The following is a 24,800-nucleotide window of genomic DNA, read 5'->3' as shown; positions in this document are numbered from 1 at the left end:
GCATGTTGCCCAGCGCTCTTCTGGAACCACTAAAAAGTTATGGCCAAAAGAAGAAAGCTATGAGCAAGCCAATGACTGAGGCTAGGTTTTGCTCCATCTTGATGGGGAGACCGGGCTGATCAACATGGAGAGTTCTCCATTAGCTGTAGTTGCTTTCTGTCTCAGTTGGCACCTGCCACCATGTCTTCTTTTGAGACACAGAACTTGGAGGAAACTCAGATGCTCCAGAGGGAACTCCATAGAGAGAGCCTCCACCAAGGCTTCCTGAAGGGTCTTGTCTGACACCTGTGACATTCGTCTTCTAGTTCTCTAGCAAAAAGCCTTCAAAGCTTCCCCACGACCACACCAGGCCTTATCATTCTTCAAATCTCAAGTATAAAATACCTCTAAACTGTGCCAACAAAAGAAAGTAATAAAGTAAGTCACTTTTTTTTGGACATATGGTCTCATGTTGCCCAAGCTGACCTCAATCTTGCTATGTAGCTGAGGACCTTGAAGAGCATGAATTTCTGACCCTCTTGCATTCACTTACTGAGTGCCAGGATCACGGTGTGTTGCACCACAACTGGTGCTGATACTGAGTCACTTCCTGAGAAGGATTTCCCATTTCATTAAAACTCAGATTATGGATGATGTCACAGCTTTCTGACACAAAACAGGACTGAAGATGAATGACCATTCATAATACTCTAATGACAGATTTTAATAAATAGAAAACTATTTATTCTTCATATTTTCTTCAGTGGAATTTTCTTGTTACTCTGAAACAACATTGTGTGCCAGATAGGGTAACATATGCCTTAATTTCAGGCTGAGACAAGAAGAGGAGTTCCAGGATAGCCTGGGCTACAAAAGGACATCCTTTTCAAAAGAACACAAAACTATACACAAAGATACAAACAAACAAAACCACTAGTAAATACATTAGCAAAAGCACCTTTGAAATGAAGTCACTTTCCTAAGTACATGGCAAGACTTAGTATCAATACAACCAGGCTTGAGTGTGTGTGAAGGCAGGGGAGGGGAAGAGGATGGGGGCAGAGAACCTTTATTATTATTTTTACTTATTGTTTTATCTTTTGGTGTTTTTGACACAGGCTTTCTCTGTGTATATACATGGTTGTTCTGTAACTTGCTCTGTAGACCACGCTGGCCTTGAACTCACAGAGATCTGCTCGCCTCTGCCTCCTGAGTGCTGGGATTAAATGTGTGCACCACTGCCATGAGGCTCAGGGCACCTTTAAACATACTGTTGTCCTGTGACAGACTATGGAGGTTCATATCTAGCTCCGCAGCAGTGGGCCAATAGAAGCAAGCACTCGAGTGGTGGTGTAAGATCTACAGGGAGTGGGTGGGCCCTGTGGGCCTCTGAAAGCCTTGAGCCAACATACTCTTTCCTGTTCTCTGAACACACAGTGCTCTTCCTTGCCTCTGTTTTGTCCTCTGTCTGCCAGCTCTCCTCTGTCTTTCAGATGAGTAGGTCTGATAGCTTTGAGTGTTAAGTCCAGCTTCAGTCTATTTCTATGGACAATAACCATAGGGTGTTGTTGAGGGACTGGAAAGATGACTCAGCTGTTAGAGCACTGGTTGCTCTTGAGAGAACATGGGTTTAATTCCCAGGGAAGCTTACAACTGTCTGTAGTTCCAGCTCCAGGAGTTCTGACACTTTCACACAGCTACACATACAGGCAAAAAGTCAATGCACATTCAAAAAAGTTTAGAAAAATCTTTAAAAGAGAGAGAGAGGGAAAGATATTTTTGATCTATGGTTTGATCTTCTCATCCTACATTACCCAAAAGTAGAATATATGGTCCATTAAGGGCCTTTTTGGTCAATGCCACAATCCTATAAAGAACAAAACAATAAAAAAAAAAAGCCACAAACAACAACAAAACCCACTGCTGGTAAATAGAGGTGTTCACATAAAGTTTGTTAAATGAAAGTTTGATAATCTTTTCCTTATAGGGTTATGAAAGAGGTTAGGAATGGGCAAATCAACAGCGGCTCTTAGTACTACTTGTGATTTGCGGCACAGCTCATGTTTTCCCATAACAGTCATCATGAGAAGCCTCTTGCTTCTTCCCTTTTACTTCCCTAAGACTTCTGTATCTCTCTGATACAGACTTCCATGCCTGGCACTCCAGCTAGTAATTCATTCCTGTGGGTTTCCTTTTAGAATGACTTAAAGCAGGGCTATGTTTCTCACTTCTGTCATCCCAACTATAGACAGCAAATAGTTATTAAGTGCCTACTAAATATACAGTCTTAAACCCTGTCCTTCAAGTCTGAATACCCAGTAAGCCAGACATCCATTCCACTTATCTTTACATTTCTGCATTTTGCTTTCCGGGTTTAAAAAGTCATGCTTATTCATTGTAGAAATTGAAGAATGTGCACAGAGATTGTGGAGACACTATACAATTTGGTATTCTTCCTTTGTATTTTACATTAATAACAAGTTTTGTTTGTTTTGTTTTCTCTGAGGTAGGTTCTTACTATGTAGCTCTGGTTGGCCAGGAACTCACAAAGATCTGCCTGTTTTAAGCATTAAAGATGTAAACCAACATATACTATCCTTTTAAAAAATTATAGGTGAGTTTTGTCTACATGTATATCTGTGTGTTTTTGGTAATCAGGTCTCTTTTTCTATCATAGCCCCAGAGATGGGGATTTGAGCCCAGAGTCTTCCTTGCTAGTGAAGTACTCTACTACTGAGCTAAATTTCTGATCCCTAAAGAGTTTTAGTCTGGTTTCAGTAGGGAAATGACTGGGTTTATCAGCAGAAGAGACAGGGAAGAATGTGAGCTGTCTGACATCAGGTGGAGGCTTAGGGCTCTATACTTAAGTATCACAAAGTTTGTTTCTGGAACTTTCAAGTAAATATAACAATAAGAAGTAACATCAGGAAATACTTTGAGCTTTATACTTTAAAAGACCTTTCCAAATGTCTCAAAAGATGCTTAAATTTTCAGATTATTTTTCTTTCTTTCTTTTTTTTTTTTCAGAGCTGGGGATCGAACCCAGGGCCTTGCGCTTGCTAGGCAAGCGCTCTACCGCTGAGCTAAATCCCCAACCCCAGATTATTTTTAAAACAAGTTACATTGTAAAAGCCCTAACCCTTTAGAAAACATGATATATTACAAATTTAAATTTAACAAGTAGATGTCAAACTCAAATTCCCTGGAATGACTGCTATTGAGTGTAGATGGGGCCAGCTTTCAGCACACAAGGGTGAGGTGGGTTATCAGTGTACAGCATTAACGTTTCTCTCTATACCATCCCCTATCATCTTTGGCACCATCCTCTACCATGGTGCCTTATTACACAGGACTCATTTGTTCATGCCTCCCTTGCGTCATTCATTTTCTGTGCCCAGGCATCGTCACAGGTGCTTAGAGTGATGTGTTATGGTGTATATCTGCCACTTAAAACAAACCTTACCACAGAACTGACTCCAGGGATTTAGCATCATTTGCTTTGTTTATGTGGCCTGAAGAGCAGTGTAAAGCAGACAGAGTGGACACCTCAGTGAGTAGTGGCTCTATATTAGGCTGTGGAAGTTCCCGCCATGATGTTTGCGAGACACCGAAGTCACTTAATGCTGCGTTCTTCAGAACATATCACTGTTCAGCAATGCATGGTCAGCATATGTGACAGAGGACAATGGGTCAGAGTACACTTTTAAGAGTGACCTTAAGAGGTACCTTTTTCTTTTTTTAAAGGAGAAAGATTTTTTAAAAAATACAATTTATTTTAGTGTGTGGGTGTAAGCGGCCCTGAGAGGCTAGAAGTCAGGAGTTGGAGTTATAAGTGGTTGTGAACTGCCGTATGTGGATGCTGGGAACTGAACTTGTGTCCTTTTTAAGGGCAAAAAGAGCTTCTAGCTGCTGAGCCATCTCTCCTGCAAGGGAGGTGCTTTTTAAGCTGAGCTCCAAGGGAGAGAAATAGGCAGCTGAGACTTGAGGAAATAAAGAGTTCTAGGCAGAAGGCGTTACCAGTACGAAGATGTTCAGGGGGCAGGAGTTGGGTGCTCCTAGAGTTTGAACTGCAGCCACTGCCTATTGTACTGATTTTTTCCTACAATTGCTCTTTATAAGACATTTTCCTTCTGGCCTTAATCTTGAGGGGCTTCCTAATAGAGGGTCTATGCCAAGCTGGCGTACGAACTGAAAGTTTATGAGATACAGGTTCTGTGCTCAGTGCTTTGCTATGGAAGTGTTACTTAGTCTTCACAGTAAATACAGTTCCTATGATACAGGAAAATTAACAAAGAGACTTCCTAAAAAACGGGTTAACAGAGACCCAGTATATGGTTGGGTAGCTCAGAGCAGCAGAGACAGGGTTTGAAGCAGAAAAGTCTGATGCAGAGACTAAGTATTTTACCACCATGTCCTGTTGCTATCAACAGATGGCGGCTCTATGCGAGCCAGCGTAGTGTAAGCAGATGCGGCTCCACGAGTCCTCAGAGTTGTCATATCACTATCAGTGGATATATGGAGATACAAACCTTATAGGAATAAACAACTTTGCAGGTGAGTGGATAATTTCTTAAGGTGCCAGAAGGGCTGGAGCTGCTGTCATCAAAAACATCCATGTTGTCTTCAAACTCTTCTCCTTCTTCTCTTTCAGCATCTGCATTAAGCTAGGAAAAATTAGAAGCCATTGGCTATTTTGCTTATTTCATAAAAATGGTAGAAAACAAACAAAAACTGAAATTGAGTTGTTTCAAATAGTAGCTTAACCTCACATATTATAAAAGAGTAGGGAATTTTAAAAATCGAAAGTAAAATGCTGTGTCAGGTGTAGTACACACGCCTTTAATCCCAGCACGAAGGAGCTAGAGGCAGGCAAATCTTTGTGGATTGGTGGCCAGAATGATCTGCAGAGTTTCATGCCACTTGGGGCTGCGTAGTGAGACTGTGTCTTTTTAAAAAGAAGGAAAACATCAGTCTGGGAGGCTGGTGGTTTTGCAAAAAGCACTTGTTGTGCCAACCTTGATGACCTGAGTCATCGCATGGGGAAGGAAAGAGACAACTCCCACGGATTGTCTTCTGACTTCCATGCACACCACGGTACACACACACACACACACACACACACACACACACACACACACACACACAGTAAAACACTTCAGTGATGCACACTTATAATTCAAGCATTTGTGAAGTGGGGGTTAAAATTCAAGGCTGGCTTTAGCTGGGTAGTAGATTCTGGACTAAGTGGCTCTATCACAAATATTCTTCTCAAATATACAAGAAGTAATTTATCGTTAGCCTTTAACTTTTTGCTGTTAAATGCTGGCAAAAAAGCCTTCTTAACATTTTTAAATGCTAACATGAGGAAATATCGATGGTTGCTAGAAACACTTTACACATTTTTAGAAAATATACTGCCCAACATATAGCTTAAATTATGACCAACAGCAGATTTAAATATGATAAAGTACTCTGTTACTGAATATTACCAGAACCACAGTGAAGGAGCTAGAGTGCAGCTCCTTTGACAAGAGCACTTGCCTAATATGCATTCAGACCTGGGTTCCATCCTTTACCCCCACAAACCCAGATGTGCTGGTGGTACATGCTTGCAATTTCAGCACTCAGAAATTCAAGGTCATCTTTGGCCACATAGCGAGTCTGAAGCCAGCATGAGCTACAAGAGACCCTTACAATGAAGCCACGGATGATAGATCATGTCTGTAATACCAGCACTCAGGAGGCTGGGACAGGAGGACTGCTTTAAGTGTGATTTCAGTCTAGGCTACAGGGTGACACCTGGTAGCACATGCCTATAATCTCAGCACTTTGAAGACAAAGGCAGGAGGAGTATTCTTGGCTATATAGTAAGTTCAGGCCAATCTGGGCTACATGAACCCCTATATCAATCAATCAATCAATCAATCATTCAAATAAAACACAGCCACCAAAAGAAACATAAGACAACAATGAACAACCCACTAAAGCCCACCCCAATGAGATACTACTCCGTATTTGTTAGTGTCTATCATTAAGGAAAAAAGAGCATGTATTGCTACATTCTTATACACTTTACACTGTATACAACCTTATATACTTGTAGTGGGAATGTAAATGGCACATCTGCTGTGAAAAATGGGATAATGTTTCTTTAATAAATTAAACATAGAAGTATTTAAAATTTTCCTTGGTATATATCTAAAAGAAATGAAAGCAAAGACTAGAACAGATGTTTGTAAACTACTGTTCACAGTAGCAATATTACAACAGCTAAAGTTCCACTGGTAGAAGAAAAGGTAAATGAAACAGTACTCACAGATAATGGAATATTACTCAGCCTTAAAAAAGAAGGAATGCTGGCTGACCCATGCTACTACATGGATGTATTTTAAAGACATTATACTAAGTAAAGTAAGCCATTACAAAAAGATAAACACCAACTCCATTTCTAAGAAGTATGAAGACTAGCCAAAGTCTTGGTAGTATAGCATTTGTTGGGACTAAAAGTGGCTCATGGGAGTTATTGTTTACTAGGTACAGAGTTTTACAGTTTTCATTTGGTTGTTTATTTGATACAAAGTATCACTGTTATCCCAGACTGACCTGAAATATATGTATCTCAGGCTGGTCTCAACTTAGAATTTTTTGCTTCTTCCTTCTGAACAATCAGATTACCCATAAGGTCACCATGGCCAGTGAAATTTTTCTTTTTTTTTAAAGATGTATTTTATTTTTAGCTGTGTGTGTGTGTGTGTGTGTGTGTGTGTGTGTGTGTGTGTGTGTGCATGCACATGCCAGAGGCATTAAGATACTAGCCACCTGTTGTGGTGCTGGGAAATGGGTCCTCTGCAAGAGCAGGACAAACATCTTTAACCACTGAGCCATCTTTCTGGTCCCTTTAACATATTTCATATATTCAGAAGACCTTTCTTTCATACTCTAGGGAAAGTTAGAGACATTTTACTGTATTACACAAAACACTCAGACATTGATAAAAATGGGGTAGAACAAATTTCCAAAAATACATATGGAATGTTAACATGTACTGTGCTTTGGTACTGGGAATCAGTCCAGAGCACTTTCTCTTGCCATCATGGACTGATACTAACATCCATTTACCTCCTGTTTTTAGTTCATGTTTGATTCTCACGGAAAGGACTAGAAGGCTTTAGTGACAACACGGGTGACTGTCAGATGCTTTGCATGGCTCTAGCAGCTTTTGAAAGCACAGTATCTTAGACTAATCTCTTCCTTTTCCTTCTTTATTGTTCTCATGGTTTCTTGACACAGCATTTCTAAAATCCCACTCTTCCTTACTCTCTTATCTTAAGGACTGCACTCTCAATCCTTCTTTCTCCAATCAAAACAATTCTTCTTAGCTAAACTTCATTTTTCCTTTCTTAAATGTTGTAAAAGCTTTCTCTTCCTGCAAGGGCAGTAAGAGGAACCCTGTGGGAGTTTTTGTAGCAGCTGTCTTTCTGCTACTTGACAGTTCAGCTCTGGGGTGCTCTCAGACAGGATGCAGTGACTGACAGGTTGGATGTGAATACTGCTGTATGTGATCCTGGGCAAGTCATCTGGCTCCTAAACTTCAGTGACTTCAACTCTTATGAAGACAACTATTTTTCTAATGAAGACAGGTACTTTTTCACAGGGCTATCATAAGGTTAAAGACAGTAATGCATTTTAAACCCTGAATACTCACTTGGCAAATGGGAGGTACTTAGTATGTCATTAACTTTTGCTGGTTTTTGAGACACAGAGAATCAGATGAAGAATTTGCCAACACTCAACACAGAGGAAAGCAGCTACTTGCAGAAATTTGATTAGCAGAACCTTTGAACTCTGCTTGGACAGAGAAGTGACTGCAGAGCACAGGATCTTACTCCAAGCAAGGTCTAAGTAGACAATATATAAACTTCTGTTCAAAGCAAGAAGGAACATTAGGGACCAGATTTGAATTTCATGCCAGAAACAATTTTAAAAAATTGGTTGTGGGCTTGTAAAGTGGCTGCATGGGTAAAGGTACTTGCCACCTCCTGCAAGTTGTCCTGCAGTAAGAATATGGAAGACACAGACACTTGACCTTCAAGTTTGCTTCTATTTGATCAACATGGCATGCCCTACCCCCAATAAATAAAACATAATGACATTAAAAATATGGTCAAAATATATGAAAGTTTTCAAGACACAGGCCACCAAGTGATGAAGACAGCCGCCTGGGGAATGGGAACAATTTGCTCAACTTACTCTCAGAAAAAGCTTCCAGGCTAAGAACAGTTGTGTGTGCCATCTCAATACAGTGGAACAGGGAGTTCATGGGGGCCAATGTGGCAGTAACAAGGAGACAGAACGGGATCCTGAGAAATTTTCAGAGGCCTCAAGTCTTCAGCTGAGTAGTTTATGTGTATGAACAGAGTAGCTGAAGCTAGAAACAGAACCACCTAGATTTCTAGAAGTCACACAGGTTTGGGAAAGGACTCATTTCCCTAAAGCATGGTGCGTCAGGTGGGGCTCACAGAGCAGTAAGAATATGGAAGACACAGGCCATGCATTTGTAGAACACAGCACTCAAGAGCAGTAAAATGTACACTCTTGATATATCACACACTGGGTCACAAAAGAAGTCTCAGTAAATTCCAAAGAACTGAAGTATGTTACTGATCTACAGCATAACTGAATTAGAAATCTAAAGTAGAAATATATCTGGAAAGCCTCCCCGAAGTTTCAAAAATTCAACAGCGGAAAGCCGGTCAGAAAGCATCTTGAACTGAATGGTAACACATTAGGAAAAACGCAAAGAACATAAAGGGGTAGATAGCAGGGATGTTTACCAAACGCCTCCACAAGAAAGGGGAAACGTCTAAAATCACTATCCCCAGCTTCTACCTGAAAAAAAAAATCATAGAAGAGCCAATTAAATACAAATTAGATGGGAGAAAGAAAATAATTAAAATCTAAGCAGAAATTAATAAATCAGGAAGAAACAGGAAAAAAAGCCAATGAAACCAAAAGGTTGGTGACTGTGAAAACCATCTATTTAATGAACCTCCATCAGAGCAGAATGATGGGGGTGGGTGGGGGTAGAGGAGAGGAGACAAAGCCATACAGGAATAAGTGGTAACTGACATCACTAAAAGTGCTCTAGATACTCAAAGAATAACCGAGAATGTTATAAAAAAACTTTATGCCAATAACATTGGTAAGTTGGATAGAACAGATGATTTTTTTTTTAAACAAGAAACCACAAATCAAATTACCAAAAGTCTATTTAAAGGAGAACAGCCTCGGTGGCAGTTATCTGCAAACCCAGCAGAGGAAGGAAGAACAGCCAAGGTCAGCCTGGTTTACATAGTGAGATCTAGGCCAGTAAGGGCTAAAAATGGAGATCCTGTCTCGGAAAGGCAGCCTTTTCCCAGCACTTTTTACACTTTTAATTTTGAGACAGGGTTTCAATAAATTGCTCAGGCTGGCCTTGAGCTCACTGGCTACTCCAGATCTTAACTTGTGATTTTCCTGCCTCAGCCCTGCAGGTAGCTAAATTACAGACCTGGGTCCCCAGGATTAGTTTCTTAAAACATTAACTATACACCCACTATACAGCGAATGTTGGAAGTACTTATCCTACCCAAATTCAAGACTTACAAAATGACAGTGACAGTCCAGAACAACCCAAATGCCCATCCATGTAGGACAGCAAACACCCGCAGTTATACAACAGTAGTTCAGCAGTGAAAATAAACACACTGTCAGCACGCAACACGTGTGATCCTCAAAATCATCTTTTGTGAGTTCCACACAAAAGAGTTGATATGATTCTCTTATCTAAATTTCAGAGAACACCCTAACCTAAAGCACAGAAATTAGACCAGGGGTTAACTGAGGAATAAAACATGGACATGACTATGAAAAGAATGAGGAAAGTTTGGGAGAGTATAAATACGTTTGTTACCGGAACTGCAATGCTTTCACTGGTGTCCACATATGTCAAAACATATCAGAATGTGAATGTCTTCAACCGTTAATAAAGCTGCTGACATAGCAAAAGCTTGGGAATTTGAATGTCAACTGCCCACAAGTACACAAAGATTTAAGACAAACCACTCATGGGAGTGGGAAGAAAACATCCAATGGTGATTAAAAAAGCACTACACAATAAGTAAAATGATTAGAAGACAGAGAAGCCCACAGAGCAAGGGCATGTGGTCTGAGGGCTGCAGAGGCAGACACCTCTGGGTTCAGATGTCATCTCGCCTCACTCGCTGTAAGGAGATACTTAGGCCCCCAAGTCCCATCAACTCATCTGTAGTAAATACACCCAGAGTAACTATGCTTACTAACCAATTCTTCTCACACAGATAATGTACAAATGTGCCTGACATAACACTGGAGGCCTGCTCTTTCCTTTTAGTGACAATTTAAAATCAGCTGATAAAGCTAGAGGAAAATGCTCATCTAGACGGTGAGAAGAGTGCTTCTTGACTTGTTTTATGAGTAAGAAACTGTCACAGGCACTTCAGTAATGTCACTATTTTCATTATCTTTGAGGCAGGGTCTAGTGTAGCTCAGGTTAGTCCCAAACTTACTATGTAGCTGAGAATGACCTAGAACTTCTGACTCTCTTCCCTATTATTTTTAATGAGTATTTGGGATTATAGGGGTATGCAATCACATTTGGTCTAGGTGATACTGGGGACTGAACTCAGGAGTTCATGCATATTAGCAAAGGCTCCAACAACCCAGCTGCATCTCCAGCACACTTTTAAAAGTTAGAAACTAACATTTGTATCCATGTAAGTCAAAGTGGATAAAACATTAAGTTTAGCTAGGTGGCTGTGGAGCACGCTTTTTTTTTTTTTTACATCATTATAGCTCTTTATAGTTTGAAGCAAAATTGAGGTTACATTTTGATATATTGGTACTGGGTTTTGTAATGGAGCACGCTTTTAATCCCAGACGCTGAAGGATCTTTTTGAGTTTGAGGCCAGTCTTGTCTACAAAGCTATTTCCAGGATAGCTAAGACTATATAAAGAAACCTGGTGGGATTGCAAAGTGGTACAACCACTCTGGAAATCAGTCTGGTGGTTCAGAAAACTGGATATAGTACTACCTGAGGACCCAGCTATACCTCTCTTGGGCATATACCCAAAAGATGCCCCAACATATAACAAGGACACATGCTCCACTATGTTCATAGCAGCCTTATTTATAATAGCCAGAAGCTGGAAAGAACCCAGATGCCCTTCAACAGAGGAATGGATACAGAAAATGTGGTACATCTACACAATGGAGTAATAATCAGCTATTAAAAACAATGACTACATGAAATTCTTAGGCAAATGGATGGAAGTAGAAAATATCATCCTGAGTGAGGTAACCCAGCCACAGAAACTTAGAACATCCACAATACAATTCACAGACCATATAAAACCCAAGAAGAAAGAAGATCACACCAAAGTGTGGATGCTACAGTCCTACTCAGAAGGGGGAAGAAAATAATCTCCAGGAAGTAGAGAGAGAGAGAGAGTGATCTGGGAAGAAGAGAGAAGGGGGAGGGGAAAAGGGGGGCCAGTTCAGATATGGCAGGAGCTGTGGGAGGCTTACAGAGGGTCAGGAATTTGAAAGGAGGTTTGTAGCAGTGGGAGAGGGGGAGCTGGGGGTATCCACTAGAAAGTCCCAGATTCCAGGAACCCAAGAGGTTCCCAGGACCCAACAGGGATGACATTAACCAAGGTACCCAACAAAGGGGAGGTAGAACCTATAGAGACCATATCCAATGGATAGGCATGGCCCCTGGTTGAGGGATGGGGCCACCCACCCACCTCAAAACTATTAATCCAGAATTCCTCCTGTCAAAATGAAATGCAGAGACAGAGAGTGGATCACAGACTGAAGGAAAGGCCATCCAGAGACTGCCCTACCTAGGGATCAATCCCGTCTACTGACAGCAAACTCAGTCACTATTGCTGATGCCAAGAAGTGCTTGCTAAAAGGAGGCTGGTGTAGCTGTTCCCTGAGAGGCTCTGCCAGAGTTGGACCTATACAGATGCAGATGTACACAGCCAAACATAGGACTGAGTGTGGGAACCCCAATGGAGAAGTCACAGGAAGAACAACAATATCAACCAACCAGACACCCCAAAGCTCCTAGGGACTAAACCATCAACCAAAGAGTATACAGGAGGTATCCATAGCTTCATGGGTACCTGGATATATAGCAGAGGACTGCCTTATCTGGCATCACTGGGAGGGGAGCCCTTTGGTCTTGTGGAGGCTCAATGCCCCAGGATAAGGGAATGCTAGAGCGCTGAAGCAGGAGTGGGAGCAACCTCATAAAGGCAGGGGGAGGGGGAAGGGGATAGGGGGCTTGTGGAGGGGAAACTGAGAAGGTAGTAACATTTGAAATGTAAATAAATAAAATAAACAATAAAAAGTGAAAAACAAAACAAAAACCATTATGTTTTTTATGAATGTAAATTATCTCCTAAAAACTCTCATTATACACAAAATAAAGTTGATAACCATAACATATTAGTCACTACTTAAAAAAAATCACTACTGGGGGTTGGGGATTTAGCTCAGTGGTAGAGCGCTTGCCTAGGAAACGCAAGGCCCTGGGTTCGGTCCCCAGCTCCGAAAAAAAGAACCAAAAAAAAAAAATAAATAAATAAAATAAAATCACTACTGTTTTGCTTACTTATTTTGTTTTAGCTGCCCAGGATAGCTTAAAACTCCTCCTCCCAGCCTCTCAAGTAGCCGAGCTTATGTGTACCACTATATCTAGCTCATTTTCATTTCTGCTGGACATTTTAGTGATTTCAAATGTATATACACACTTTATTTAATCATATACTTCTGTGGTGAGATTATACAGCAGTCATTTTCCCTACTAGATTTTCAAGAATATGACCACAAACAGTAGCAGTGTCTCTCCTAGTGTTGGAAAGAATACAGTAAACATCACCACTAATAACCACAGTGATTTTAAAAAAAGATTTATTTTTATTATTTTATTATGTGTATGTGTGGGTATATGCACAAGAATGCAAGTGCCCAGAGGTCAGAGGTGTCAGGTTTCCCTGGAGCTGAAGTACCAGGTATCAAACCGATGTCACCAAGCTTGGTGGCAAGCATCTTCCTCTGCATATATGCTTATTATATGGTTAGTATTGTATTGTGGCTATCAAATATGGCTGGTTACACTTTTCTCAGTGACTTTTCAGTCCATCCTCTTTTTGGTCTTGGCTATTGGCAAGTGAGACATGATCTCTCAATCTGTAGACATTAAGATAGACATAGTCAACACCCAGTAAAGGGTCTCATGAGAAGGGCTAGCTGAAAGTTTGCTTAAATCAGTAATTAACCTGATCTTACTAGAACTTAAAATGACAATTTCACCAGAAGCATAGACTTTTAGAGCACAGAGCTTACTTAGATCAATAAAAAAGCCTACTGCCCATTTGAAAGTACTATAAATATAAAAGCAGTTGAAGATTTTTTTGCAAGGATATTCTTTTAACAGTTTCTGTTTGTTTTATTTTAGAAGCTCACTCTTTCTTTTAATTGAGATTAGCTTAAGACCATAAACAGGTTTTCATAATTTAAAAACAAATTCCACCAGACTGCAAGGGCTATCAGGACCATTAGGCATACTGAGGAGTAAAGGCCAAGCCCATTCATCTCCTTGCTTCAGCCACATTACAGCACAGTCTTCAAGATGGCTGGATCAGGATTTACTTCTAATTCTGCAAATGTCAGATCCCTAGGGAGTCTGCACAACAAAGCAGACTGTCAGACTGCCTTAGTGCAAGTGTTGAGGGAAGTCATGAAGATAGTGCCAGTTATAATCAGAAACTCTAAGGAAAAAGAAGACTAGAAAGAATAAAAATAAACCCAATCTCAAAGGACTACAAATTCTGTTTGGTCCCACTCTGGGAATCAGCCCTAAAAATGAAAAAAGAAATTTAGTTGTTTCTTAGTATTCAAGGAGGATTGAATTGTGGATACCAAATCCCAGGGACACTCACGGCCCTTATATAAAATGGTATAGTATTTAAATATAACCTATACATATCTAATAGATTGTAAATGCTATAGAAATAATTGTTGTGTTGCATACACACTTAAAAGAAAAGTTTCTAGGCAGTTTTTTTTTTCTTTTTTTCAGAGCTGGGGACCGAACCCAGGGTCTTGTGCTTGCTAGGCAAGTGCTCTACCACTGAGCTAAATCCCCACCCCTCTAGGCAGTTTTAAAACCCCAAGTTTCAGACCTGTGGTTGGTTGAATCCATGCATGTAAAATGGAGGATTATAAAATCAATTGCATACATGCAAAAGTTGCATAAAATGACTACAGAGACTCTAAAAGAATGATTATGAAGATTATTCAGGGACAAGAAAAATTAGACTGAAAAGATTATGTGAAATTAACATTCCTTATTATGTTTAAATAATTTTAAAGGTTAGGTTATAAACTAGGTATGGATTTAAGTGGGAAGGACAGGAAAGTAAGAGGAGGGAAAGACAGATGAGTGATTTAGTGGCTCCTGGGGTCACTGTCAGCAATCTATCCTCAGGTGCTATATATAGACTCCAGTTAGCCAGCAACTGAATATCTCTCGTCTCCTACTTCCCCTCTCTCAGATTGGGTCTGACTACTTAGTCCTGGATGGCCTGAAACTCTCTATGTAGTCCAAGATAGAGGCTGACTACAGAACTCAGGAATTCTATTGGCATCTGCCACCTGAGGGCTGAAATCAAAGATGTGCAGCACCACCCCCACCCCAACTCCCCTTTCAAATGTGTCGCCACATGCTGGGACTCTTTCAGTTGCCTCCCCACCCCATTCTATAGTCTGCATGACAGCATGATATAGGAAGAGTTATATAAGTCTGGTTCTCTGAGACAGACTATGTAGTTTAGTAATATTTACCTCCCATGAGACACTATTTAGCTATACTGTTACTGTCTATGATAGTCATGATCCCCAGATGACTAATGCTTTGTTGGCATCTACAATGGAAGAAACTATTTGGTTGCCAGAATGTGTATTTCAGCCTCATGTTGCCTGGCCAGCTAGCTGTCAGTCTGAAGTGGTACAGCATTCTCTGAATCATTTCAATGTTATTTAAGACAAAGGTTAAATAAATACTATTTCCTTTAGCAGAATAACTGGTAAATCTTCCATGAAATATAACCTCTAAGTTGAAAGAGGGAATATACAGACTGGCTGGCTGTTCACAGTGGCCTTATCTGTGATAGGGCCCAGAAGCTGGAAATGACACAGATGCCCCACAATGGAAGAATGGACAAAGAAAATGTGGTTTATTTACATAAAGGAATACTATTCAACTATTAAGAACTAGGACATCCTGAGTTTTGCAGGCAAATGGGTAGAACTAGAAAATATCATCCTGAGTGAGGTAACTCAGACCCAAAAGAATATGAATGGTATGTACTCACTAATAAGTGGATATTAGCCAAAAAAGTACAAAATACCCAGGATACAGTCCACAGAACTCAAGAAGGTTAACAAGCTGAAGGGCCCAAGTGAGGATCCTTCAATCCCGTTTGGGAGGGAGAAGAAAGCAATCATGAGGGAGGGAGGGAAGGAAGGAGGGACCTGGGTGGGTGACAGGAGGGAAAGGCGAAAAGGGGAAGATAATCAGGTATTGGGGGCAGGGGGTGCTAGATTATACCAGAGACCTGGAAGGTGAGAGACATGTAGGACTCAAAGGGAGGGACCTTAGATGAAATGCCCAACAGTGGGGAGAGGGAACTCACAGAGTCCACCTCCAGTAGAAAGACTGGGCATCTAGTGAAGGGATGGGGTTGCCATCCCACATCCAAAAATTCTGACCCAGAATGGTTCCTGTCTAAAAGAACTGCAGAGACAAAAATGGAAAAGAGACTGAGGGAAAGGAGGTCCTGTGACTGGCCCAACTTGGGATCCATCTCAAGAGGAGGCTTCAAGGACTGACACTATTACTGATGCTGTGGTGTGATTACAGACAGGAGCCTAGCATGACTGCCCTCTGAGAGCCCAACAAACAGCTGATCCAGACAGATGCAGATACCCAATCAATGGACTGAAGTCAGGGACCCCTGTGGTTGAATTAGGGAAAGACTGGAAGTTGAGGAGGAGGGCGACCCCATAAGAAGACCAGCAGTCTCACCTAACTTGGACTCCCAACATGTCTCAGACATTGAGCCACCAGCTAGGCAGCATACACTAGCAGGTACGAGTTTCCCCCTTCCCAGAAACATATACAGCAGAGGACTGCCTGGTCTGGCCTACGTGAGGGGAGATGCACCTAACTCTTGAGAGACTTGAGACTTCAGGGAGTGGGGAGGCTTGTTAGGGTGGGGTGGGGTGGGGTGGGGTGGGGTGGGGTGAAGACATCCTTTTGGAGACAGGAGTGGGAGGAGGAATGGGATGAAGAACTGTCGGATGGAAAAAGATGGAAAAGTACTACTTCCCAGAGGCTGATACTTCCTGATGAGCTGACATCTAGAAGCTCCTAAGCACATCTCATTTACCTTCTTCCTTTAGACTCAGAAGCATAGCTTTTATTTAGCTCTTATTTAAGTCCATCAAGAGCTAACTTTAAACAGCATTTCTTTATGGGCAAACTCTTCCTGAGCTGGTACTGAGATTTTCTGATAGTATGTCACAGAACCAAAGATTCTGTGGAGATCTTAAGATCTTAAGGAAATCTTAAGAGTTGGTTAACCTAAGATTTCCTAAGAAATCCATAGAGGGGTGACTTTTTGCAAAGTATGTTGATGAATTTGATGTAAAGGACTTGGAGTTTGCCACACAGGGACCTAGTCACATGCTGTCATATACCCTAAGATCTATAAAGGTCTGCCAGTTCTCCCAGCTGCTAAGCACCGAAGAAAGACAAAAACCCATCCACCTTTGATATGTTTAGGAATGAAGCAAAAATTGAGGTTATACATGCCTGCTCAATGAAATTCACCCCCGAAAGGTGCTAGCTCAAGCTGTCATTCTGACGGGTTGGAAGCAGGATGCTACAGAGCACAAAGAAGCTTGTGCCTGGAACTTGCTGTGGCCATGAACTGGAGCAGAACAACCTGAGGTAGATGGGAATGTAAAGATTTGACAGGACAATGTTCCATGACATGGAGCAACTCTGTTCCTATGACAACAGGACAAGCTCTCCATCCCCAAAGTCAAGGGTATGATGTGCATGACTTCCAACCCCACAAGCCAGACTGCATTTAATAATGAAATAACTTTCTTCTCTCTCTCTCTCTTTTTCTGAGAAAGGGTTTCTACCTGTAGTCCTGGCTGTCCTAGAACTACTTCTATATACCAGCTTGGCTTCCTACTCACAGAGATCCAACTGCCTCTGCCTCTTGAGTGCTGAGATTAAAGGTGTAGGCCACCACCACCCAGCTAAAAATAAACTTCCAATAGATTGCTTTTCCTTATAATGTATACCTACACACAATCTCTTTAAATGTATCGATGCATTCCCACTAGAAAACCAGAGTGCTATGTTCTAAATGTGATTAAACTTCCAGGATGCCAGCCAATTTATGTAACAAGGATACCTAACATCTGCAGGGCCCGACCAAACATTAGAAGCAGCAGGAACAACCTTAGCTCTTTGTTTACTATTATCACGTCCTTCCATTCATCCACTCAGTTCTTCCTGCAACAAACACTAAGTATCTACTGTGTACCAAGGCACCGAAGACATGGCCATTATATTCTACAGAGGAAGAAGATAAAACAAAAGAAAACAAAGAGAGAAAAAGAAGAAAACAAAGAGAAACAAACATTGGTAAATCTCATTAAGAAACAAGCAGGATGAACCCTGGACTTGAAGGAAGAAAACAAGTTGTGTGCTGGTTATTACCTGTCAAACCCTCCTTGCATGGGGTTTTTGTTCTGTCCTGGAACTGAATTCATCTTTATACCAAGCCTGTGAATTTTATGTGCATGTGTGTATACATGTGTGTTCATGTATGTGTGGAGGCCAGGTGAGCCTTGGCTGTTATTCCCTAAACACCATCTACCTTGTTTTTTGAGACAGGCCCATCTGGCTTGCTACCTGGCTGGCTAGTGAGTCCAGGGTCTCCCGTCTCTACTTTTCTAGCATGGAAGGAATTACAGGCACGCATCCCCAAGTCTGGCTATGATGATCAGGTTCTGCAACTTGAACTCAGGTCTGCTTGCAGGATAAGCACTTGAAGACCAAGATATTTCTCCAGCTCAGACCCTACATTTGAAAGGATAGTTTTCAACTTTCTTTTTCTTTTTCTTTTTTTTTTTTTGGACCAAACCCAGGGCCTTGCGCTTGCTAGGTAAGCGCTCTACCACTGAGCTAAATCCCCAACCCCAGTTTTCAACTTTCTAAATGTTCATTTCACTAGAAAAGATCTCTGAGAATTACAGAAATACTAGTTTTTCTTTTCTATTACTTTCAGCTAAAATGCATATTTACCTTATAAATGGAATAATACGTTTGGGGGACAGACACCAATAAGACCAATTAGTGGCAAAGTATTCTTTACTGTATTAAAAAACAAAATAAGACACTAACACACTTGTTCTCTCCCTCCTCTTCTCTTTCCTGTATTAAGTAGTTTAAATGAAATGACAGACTGAAGGTAATAACCTTCCACTGCTCTTATTTTAAAGTTTTATCTCAGAGCAAACAACAGTGAAGGTCAGTAAGCCAATGAAATCCAAGAAAAGAAACTGTACCGAGTGTAGAGTGCCGTTGCTGGTCACGGCTGGAGGGCGGGCCCACCGCTCATTTTCCAGTTCCTCCATCACCTGGTTCATGGCACTCTTCAACCACGTATCTACAGAAACCCCAATCTGCTTCAGTAGGTCTAGCCGAGCCTCAGCTTTCAATTTAATGATCTAAGAAAACAGCAAACAAACAAAGTTGGATCTCAAGGCAATTTTCCCTCACACTGATTAAATTATTTCTAACTTATTAACAATCTTGATATTTATCAATTGTTATATATTAATTTTTCATCTATAGAAGAGAGAACATGAACACAAGCATATAAGGCAAATGGCATACTTATATCTTATTGATTCGGGGTTGCTGGAGATTGGATTCAGGTCCTATGCATGTGACACGCTATCCCCCAGCTGTACCTGCTGAACCTTGTATTGCATCAAGACCACAGTACTGATGACACATAAAACAAAACGTGACTAAGAAGTGATGAGAATACCACAAAACCTTCCTTTTGCTGTTAAGAATGTGGTTTAGAACATGTTGAAGTCCAGCATCTTCAGGAGCCTTCTAAGCTAACCCTGGGATTTTGCTTTTCCTTCATAAGCTACTGTTAATGCTTTGTGAACCTGTTATCCTCTTGTTTTAAAATGCTATGACTCTGGACTAGGACTGTTTTATTCTTAAAACAAAATACTTATTAATTTAGTATAAATATGTGTTTGAGTATATGTATGTGCACCACATGACTGGAGCATGAAGAAGAAAGAAAAGGGTATTCAATCCCCTGGAACTAGGTACACATAGTTTTGGTACAACATGTAGGTGCTGGGATTGAACCTGGATCCTCTACAAGAGAAGTTAAGCACAACTGAACAATCTGCCTAGCTCCAACTGAATTCTGAGTAATAATCTGGAATATGATAGTTTTTACGCTTTGAAATAGTCTTTTCTGTCTTTCTATAGCCCCTATGCTACTACATGACTACACACTCCAACAAACCATAGGTTCTCATGCATGGCTGACGCCAGTCACTGATGGGCAATGCTTCATGCAGTGTGAGGCCGGTCAGTGCAAACATCCTTTCTATGGTTCTTCTAATGATTTTCTTTTCTTGGGCAGCTATTCACACCCTTCCTTCTGTTTATGAAACAGTCTGTACAGATCCAGTAATAATGAGGGAGGCATTAAACACCAAGCTGCTCAGGTATTTACTTTTTTGACACAATTGAGCCTCCTTAGCACTGAGCTATTCTCCTAACATGTGTTTAGGAATCTTTGACTGAATTCCTACATAAAAGCACTTCTACTGCTCTTCCAAGGAGAAATTTTTACTTTGAACTTTAGGTGAAATTAATTTTGAAAGACTGTCATTCAATGACATGGACGTAAAGTATTTTTTTTTTTAATAATAATGCTATTAACATTTCTTTTTAACAATATCCACACTTTCCTGCATAGGCTTTAAGAACTTTGTTTTTGACTTGGCTGCCACAAGTGATTGTTAATTAAGTCCTTTTGATTTTAAATTAAATCATGATGAAGCTGCCAGAAAAACTTGAAATTGAGAATAGAGTTGCTCTTCACTAAATTCAAGACACACAGTAACTGCCTCTTTTGTGGACTCTGTTCCTAAACCATAGGCAAGTATCCATAAAATGACAGAAGCACAACCACGACCACACATTTGGGTACTCACATCAGTACACACACACACACACACACACACACACACACACACACACACACACACACACACACAGCATTCATGGGAATCATACATATAAGTCAAGAAATATTCAGTACATTTTATTTCCTCAACATTAAGTTTTCTAGTTTGCATTAAGATTTTTTATTTATTGATTGATACAGGGTCTCATATAGTTCAATCTGGCCACAAACTTGAACTTCTTATCCTTTTGCTTTTCCAAAGTACTAGGCTTACAGACACATCTTATTGTGTTAAATGTATACAGCATAAAAATTTCCATGATGACCATTTTTCTATTCTTGAGATTATAATACAATTAAAACATTTCCCCCCAAATTTCCTCTAATTCCTCCCACAGATCCCTTCTTGTCCTCTTTGACAGCCATGGTGCCTTTCTTCATTAACTATTGTTACATGTATATATGTATATACATATACTCTTTTAAAAATGCAGTCTAATGGGCATTAAATATATTAACATTGTTGTGCAACAATTACACCGGCTACCTCCAGATTTCTTTCATCATACACAACTAAAACTAGGAGCTAGAGAGATGGCTCAATAGTCAAGAACACTCTTCCAGAGGTCTAGAGTTCAATTCCTAGCAACCACATAGTAGCTTACAACCTTCTGTAATGGGAACTAATGCCCTCTTCTAGTATACAGATATACATGTTGACAAAACACACTCATATAAAAATGAATCATTAAAAATACTTTTGAAACCCCAAAATTCAATACACTAAATAACAGCTTCTCATTCTCCTCCCTTGTCTTTATAATTATTATCTGACTTTCTGTCTCTTTGCTTTTAACTATTCTAGGTATACCCACACAGTATTTGCCTGCGACTGTCACCCTCTGATTACTGTTTGGAATATGTTCTTCCATCTATTTATTTTTAATCTATTGTCGTCTTTGGATTTAAAATGTTTCTAAGAGCATATGGTTGAGTCATTTTTAAAAGATTTTATTTATTTTTTATTTTATGTGTATGAGCGTTTTGCCTGCATGCATGTGTGTGTACCACATGTGTGCCTACTGTTTCCAGAGGTCAGGAGGGCACTGGATTTCCTGGATCTGGAGTTACAGAGAGTTGTAAGCTACCATGTGGGTGTTGTGAACCCAATCCAAGTTCTTTACAAGAGTAGCAAGGGCTCCTAACTCTAAACCCTATATACTTTTTAAAAACCCATTCTGCTGAATTGTCCTTTGGTTAAAGAATTTAATACACTTACATTTAAAGTCACTAATATACTACTTCTTCTAGCCTGCTATTTGTTTTGTATATGCTGATAGCTTTTTATTCTTCCTTTCCTGACACAGTTTTCTTTTGATTTTAGTTTTTTTTAAAGCTTTATCTATTATAATAATGTATGTGTGTGTGTCTTTTTAAGTTCATGTGCACCGCAGGCATGCCGGAGTTCCCAAGAAGCCAGAAGAGAGCATCAGATTCCCTAAAACCAGAGTTACAGGTGATTTTGAGCCACTATGTAGGAGAGGTGGGAGCCAAATCTAGTCCCCTGCAAGAAAGGTAAGCACTCTTAGCTGCTGAGCCATCTCTCCAGCCCAAAGCTGGTTTTAATTTTTGTAGTGAGATGTTTTAATTCCTTTCTCATTTTCTTTACAAGTATGTGTATACTATATATATTTCAGGTATATATTTATAGGAAATTATTACTATCTTAAGCTATAACACTCAATTATTAATTTGTAATTATATAGGTTAGAGGATTAATGTTTGTTTATGTGTGCACATGTGCATGTGGGTGACAAATGGCATTTCAAAAAATTCAAATACTTAGAAACTAGGGTAAGCCAGGCTTAGTAGCACATGTCTTTAATCCCAGCACCCAGGAGGCAGAGGCAGGTGGATCTCTGAGTTTGAGGCCAGCCTGATCTACAGAGCAGGTACCAGGACAGCTAGGGCTACAGAGAGAAAACTTGTCTTGAAAAATCCATCTAAACAAACAGAAAACCCCAAACAACCAAAAAACAAACAAACAAAAACAGTGTAAAAATACTATTACTCATGTTTTACTTAAACAACTGTATCATTCAAAAAAAATTTTTTTTTTTTTTATTTTTCAAGATAGGTTTTCTCTATGTAGCCATGGTTGCCTCAAACTCAGAGAGATCTGCCTGCCTCTGCCTCCTGAGTGCTGGGATTAAAGGTGTGCATCACCAAGTCTGGCTCATCCTAATTTTTGATTAGAGACTGAGGAGTACCACAGCTAATAAAAATATTCTTGTGAGAATTGTAGAAATCATAGCAATGTAAAAACGGTTTATTGTGAAATTCTTTTTCTAAGAATCTGGTACACAGGAAGCACTCATTAAATTGCCTAATTAATCAATATGACTTTGCCTCAACTTAACCAGCCAAGAATTAATCAATGACTACAGAATCCTTGGTCTCTGTATTTACATTTTCAATTTCTTCCCACTGAAAAAGTTTCTTTCATCTATTACAGCATACTACAACAGTGCTTACTCTAACTAGCAATAAAAATGAATGGAGCCATAAGAGACTAGACAGAGCAGATTAATAAACAAGGGAGGGAAGGAACCATTTATGTTGGCAGGAAATATGAAGAAAGTACAAGGGTACGATAAAATTTTAACCAGTGTTTTTCCTTTTGATGAAGTATTTATAATAAAATAAACAGCAACAATAATGCTAATAATAATATGAGCTAGAAAAAAGGAGGAACAGAGAAATGATTACTGTCAGTTTCTCTGAAGAGCTCAGTGATTTAGTCTATCTAAAAATTCCAATAGGACAATTCTGCAACTGCCGCCCTAATAAAATATGCCTCCCATCTGTCAACTAATTTTAGCCTGGCTATTTTTGATTATCCAATAAGCAGAAACTAAGTGAGAGCTCATTTGAAGACAATTTTACAGATATTTAAAATTAAGATAATAGATATGATACTATGGTTCTATATTTTTAGTAAGAAAATTATCTTTGAGAAAAAAGACTTAACTGCTTATGTCAGGAACGGTAAGACATTGTGTTGTGTATGGAGACAAAGTTTGGAGCAGAGACTGAAGGAACGGCCATTCAGAGCCTGCCCCACCTGGGGATCCAGCCCATATTGCTGAACAATATTGCTGAAGCCAAGAAGTGCATGCTGACAGGAACCTGATATAGTTGTCTCCTGAGAGGCTCTGCCAGAGCATGACAAATACAGGGGTGGATGCTCGCAGCCAACCATTGAACTGAGAATGGGTGCCCATTGGAGGAGTTAGAGAAAGGATTAAAGGATCTGAAGGGGTTTGCAACCCCATAGAAAGAACAACAATACCAACCAACCAGAGCTCCCAGGTACTAAACCACCACCCAAAGAGTACACAGGGACAGATCCATGGCTCAAGCCGCATATGTAGCAGAGGATGGGCCTTGTTGGGCATCAATGGAAGGAGAAGCCCTTGGTTCTGCCAAGGCTTGATGCCCCAGTGTAGGGGATCAAGGCAGAGAAGTGGGAAGGGGTGGGTGGTTGGGTGGAGTAACACCCTCATAGAAGAAAGGAGTGAGGGATGGGACAGGGGATTTATGGACATGAAACTGGGAAAGGGGAGAACATTTGAAATGTAAATAAAAATATCCAATAAAAAATTTTAGTTAAAAAAAAAGACATTGTGTTGTGGAAATCCCTCTTAATGTTTTAGTTTTAAGTTAACTAATAGTGAGTTTGGCATACTAATAGGAACAATAGGTCATTTTCTCTAAATAGAGACTGCGTGACCTTTTATTGTTACACTAAGGGTGAAGAGGAACAGTCTGGAGGAGTTAAGGTACTAGAGGCCAGGGGACCATGGGGGAGTCTGGAAATGAAAATATAAAGACATACCTTCAGAAACATTTTGAGATTTATCTCATAGTCATTCTAGTTTTATTAATGTTTCATTCACAGTGTAAAAGCAACAAGTACAACTCTTGTTCACTGTAAGCCACTGTTTACACTGTTTACTGCTCTGCGACTGCCTGCCAACAGTATTTGGCCAGCACCTTAATGTAGAGAGGTTCTAGACCCTGGGTCTAGAGAGGAAAGGGCTATTCATTGGACACTTTGCTGTCCTTGATACGGAGGTTTGAGACCAGACTGTACCAGGTAAAATGTGGAGGTGGTTACAGAGACAAATGACAAGTCTTCTCTGACTCAGATCACCTCCATGGGACTATGCTCAAAACATGCTTACATTCTCTGTGCTTGCTAAACCCCTGAGGCACTTTCTTAAGACTTTTAAAGGGGTATTTGAAAGTCACCAGTTTAGATGAACAGTCAACTAATACAAGAATTCCTTATTTGAACGCCCTAATAGATGTTGACCCAGAATCTGTGTGTGACATTATGTATGTTTCTGTGCATGTGT

General features: G+C 40.2%; 1 protein-coding gene across 3 annotated transcripts in view; it reads right to left on the bottom strand.

The window, feature by feature from the left end:
- Fchsd2 (FCH and double SH3 domains 2) overlaps nt 1-24,800 on the bottom strand; it is a 189,833-nt gene that overhangs the window by 12,692 nt on the left and 152,341 nt on the right. For all 3 annotated transcript variants that reach the window (XM_032893067.1, XM_032893066.1, XM_032893065.1), the window contains 2 exons: nt 18,719-18,880; nt 4,509-4,643 (listed from right to left, as the gene is read on the bottom strand). In XM_032893067.1, coding sequence (XP_032748958.1) covers nt 4,509-4,643; nt 18,719-18,880 — 297 coding nt within the window. The remainder of the gene's footprint in view (nt 1-4,508; nt 4,644-18,718; nt 18,881-24,800) is intronic.

Source organism: Rattus rattus, chromosome 2 (genome assembly GCF_011064425.1).
Source record: "Rattus rattus isolate New Zealand chromosome 2, Rrattus_CSIRO_v1, whole genome shotgun sequence".
NCBI lineage: Eukaryota > Metazoa > Chordata > Mammalia > Rodentia > Muridae > Rattus > Rattus rattus.
Note: the sequence above shows the minus strand (reverse complement) of the source record. Positions and strands in the feature narration are given on the sequence as shown.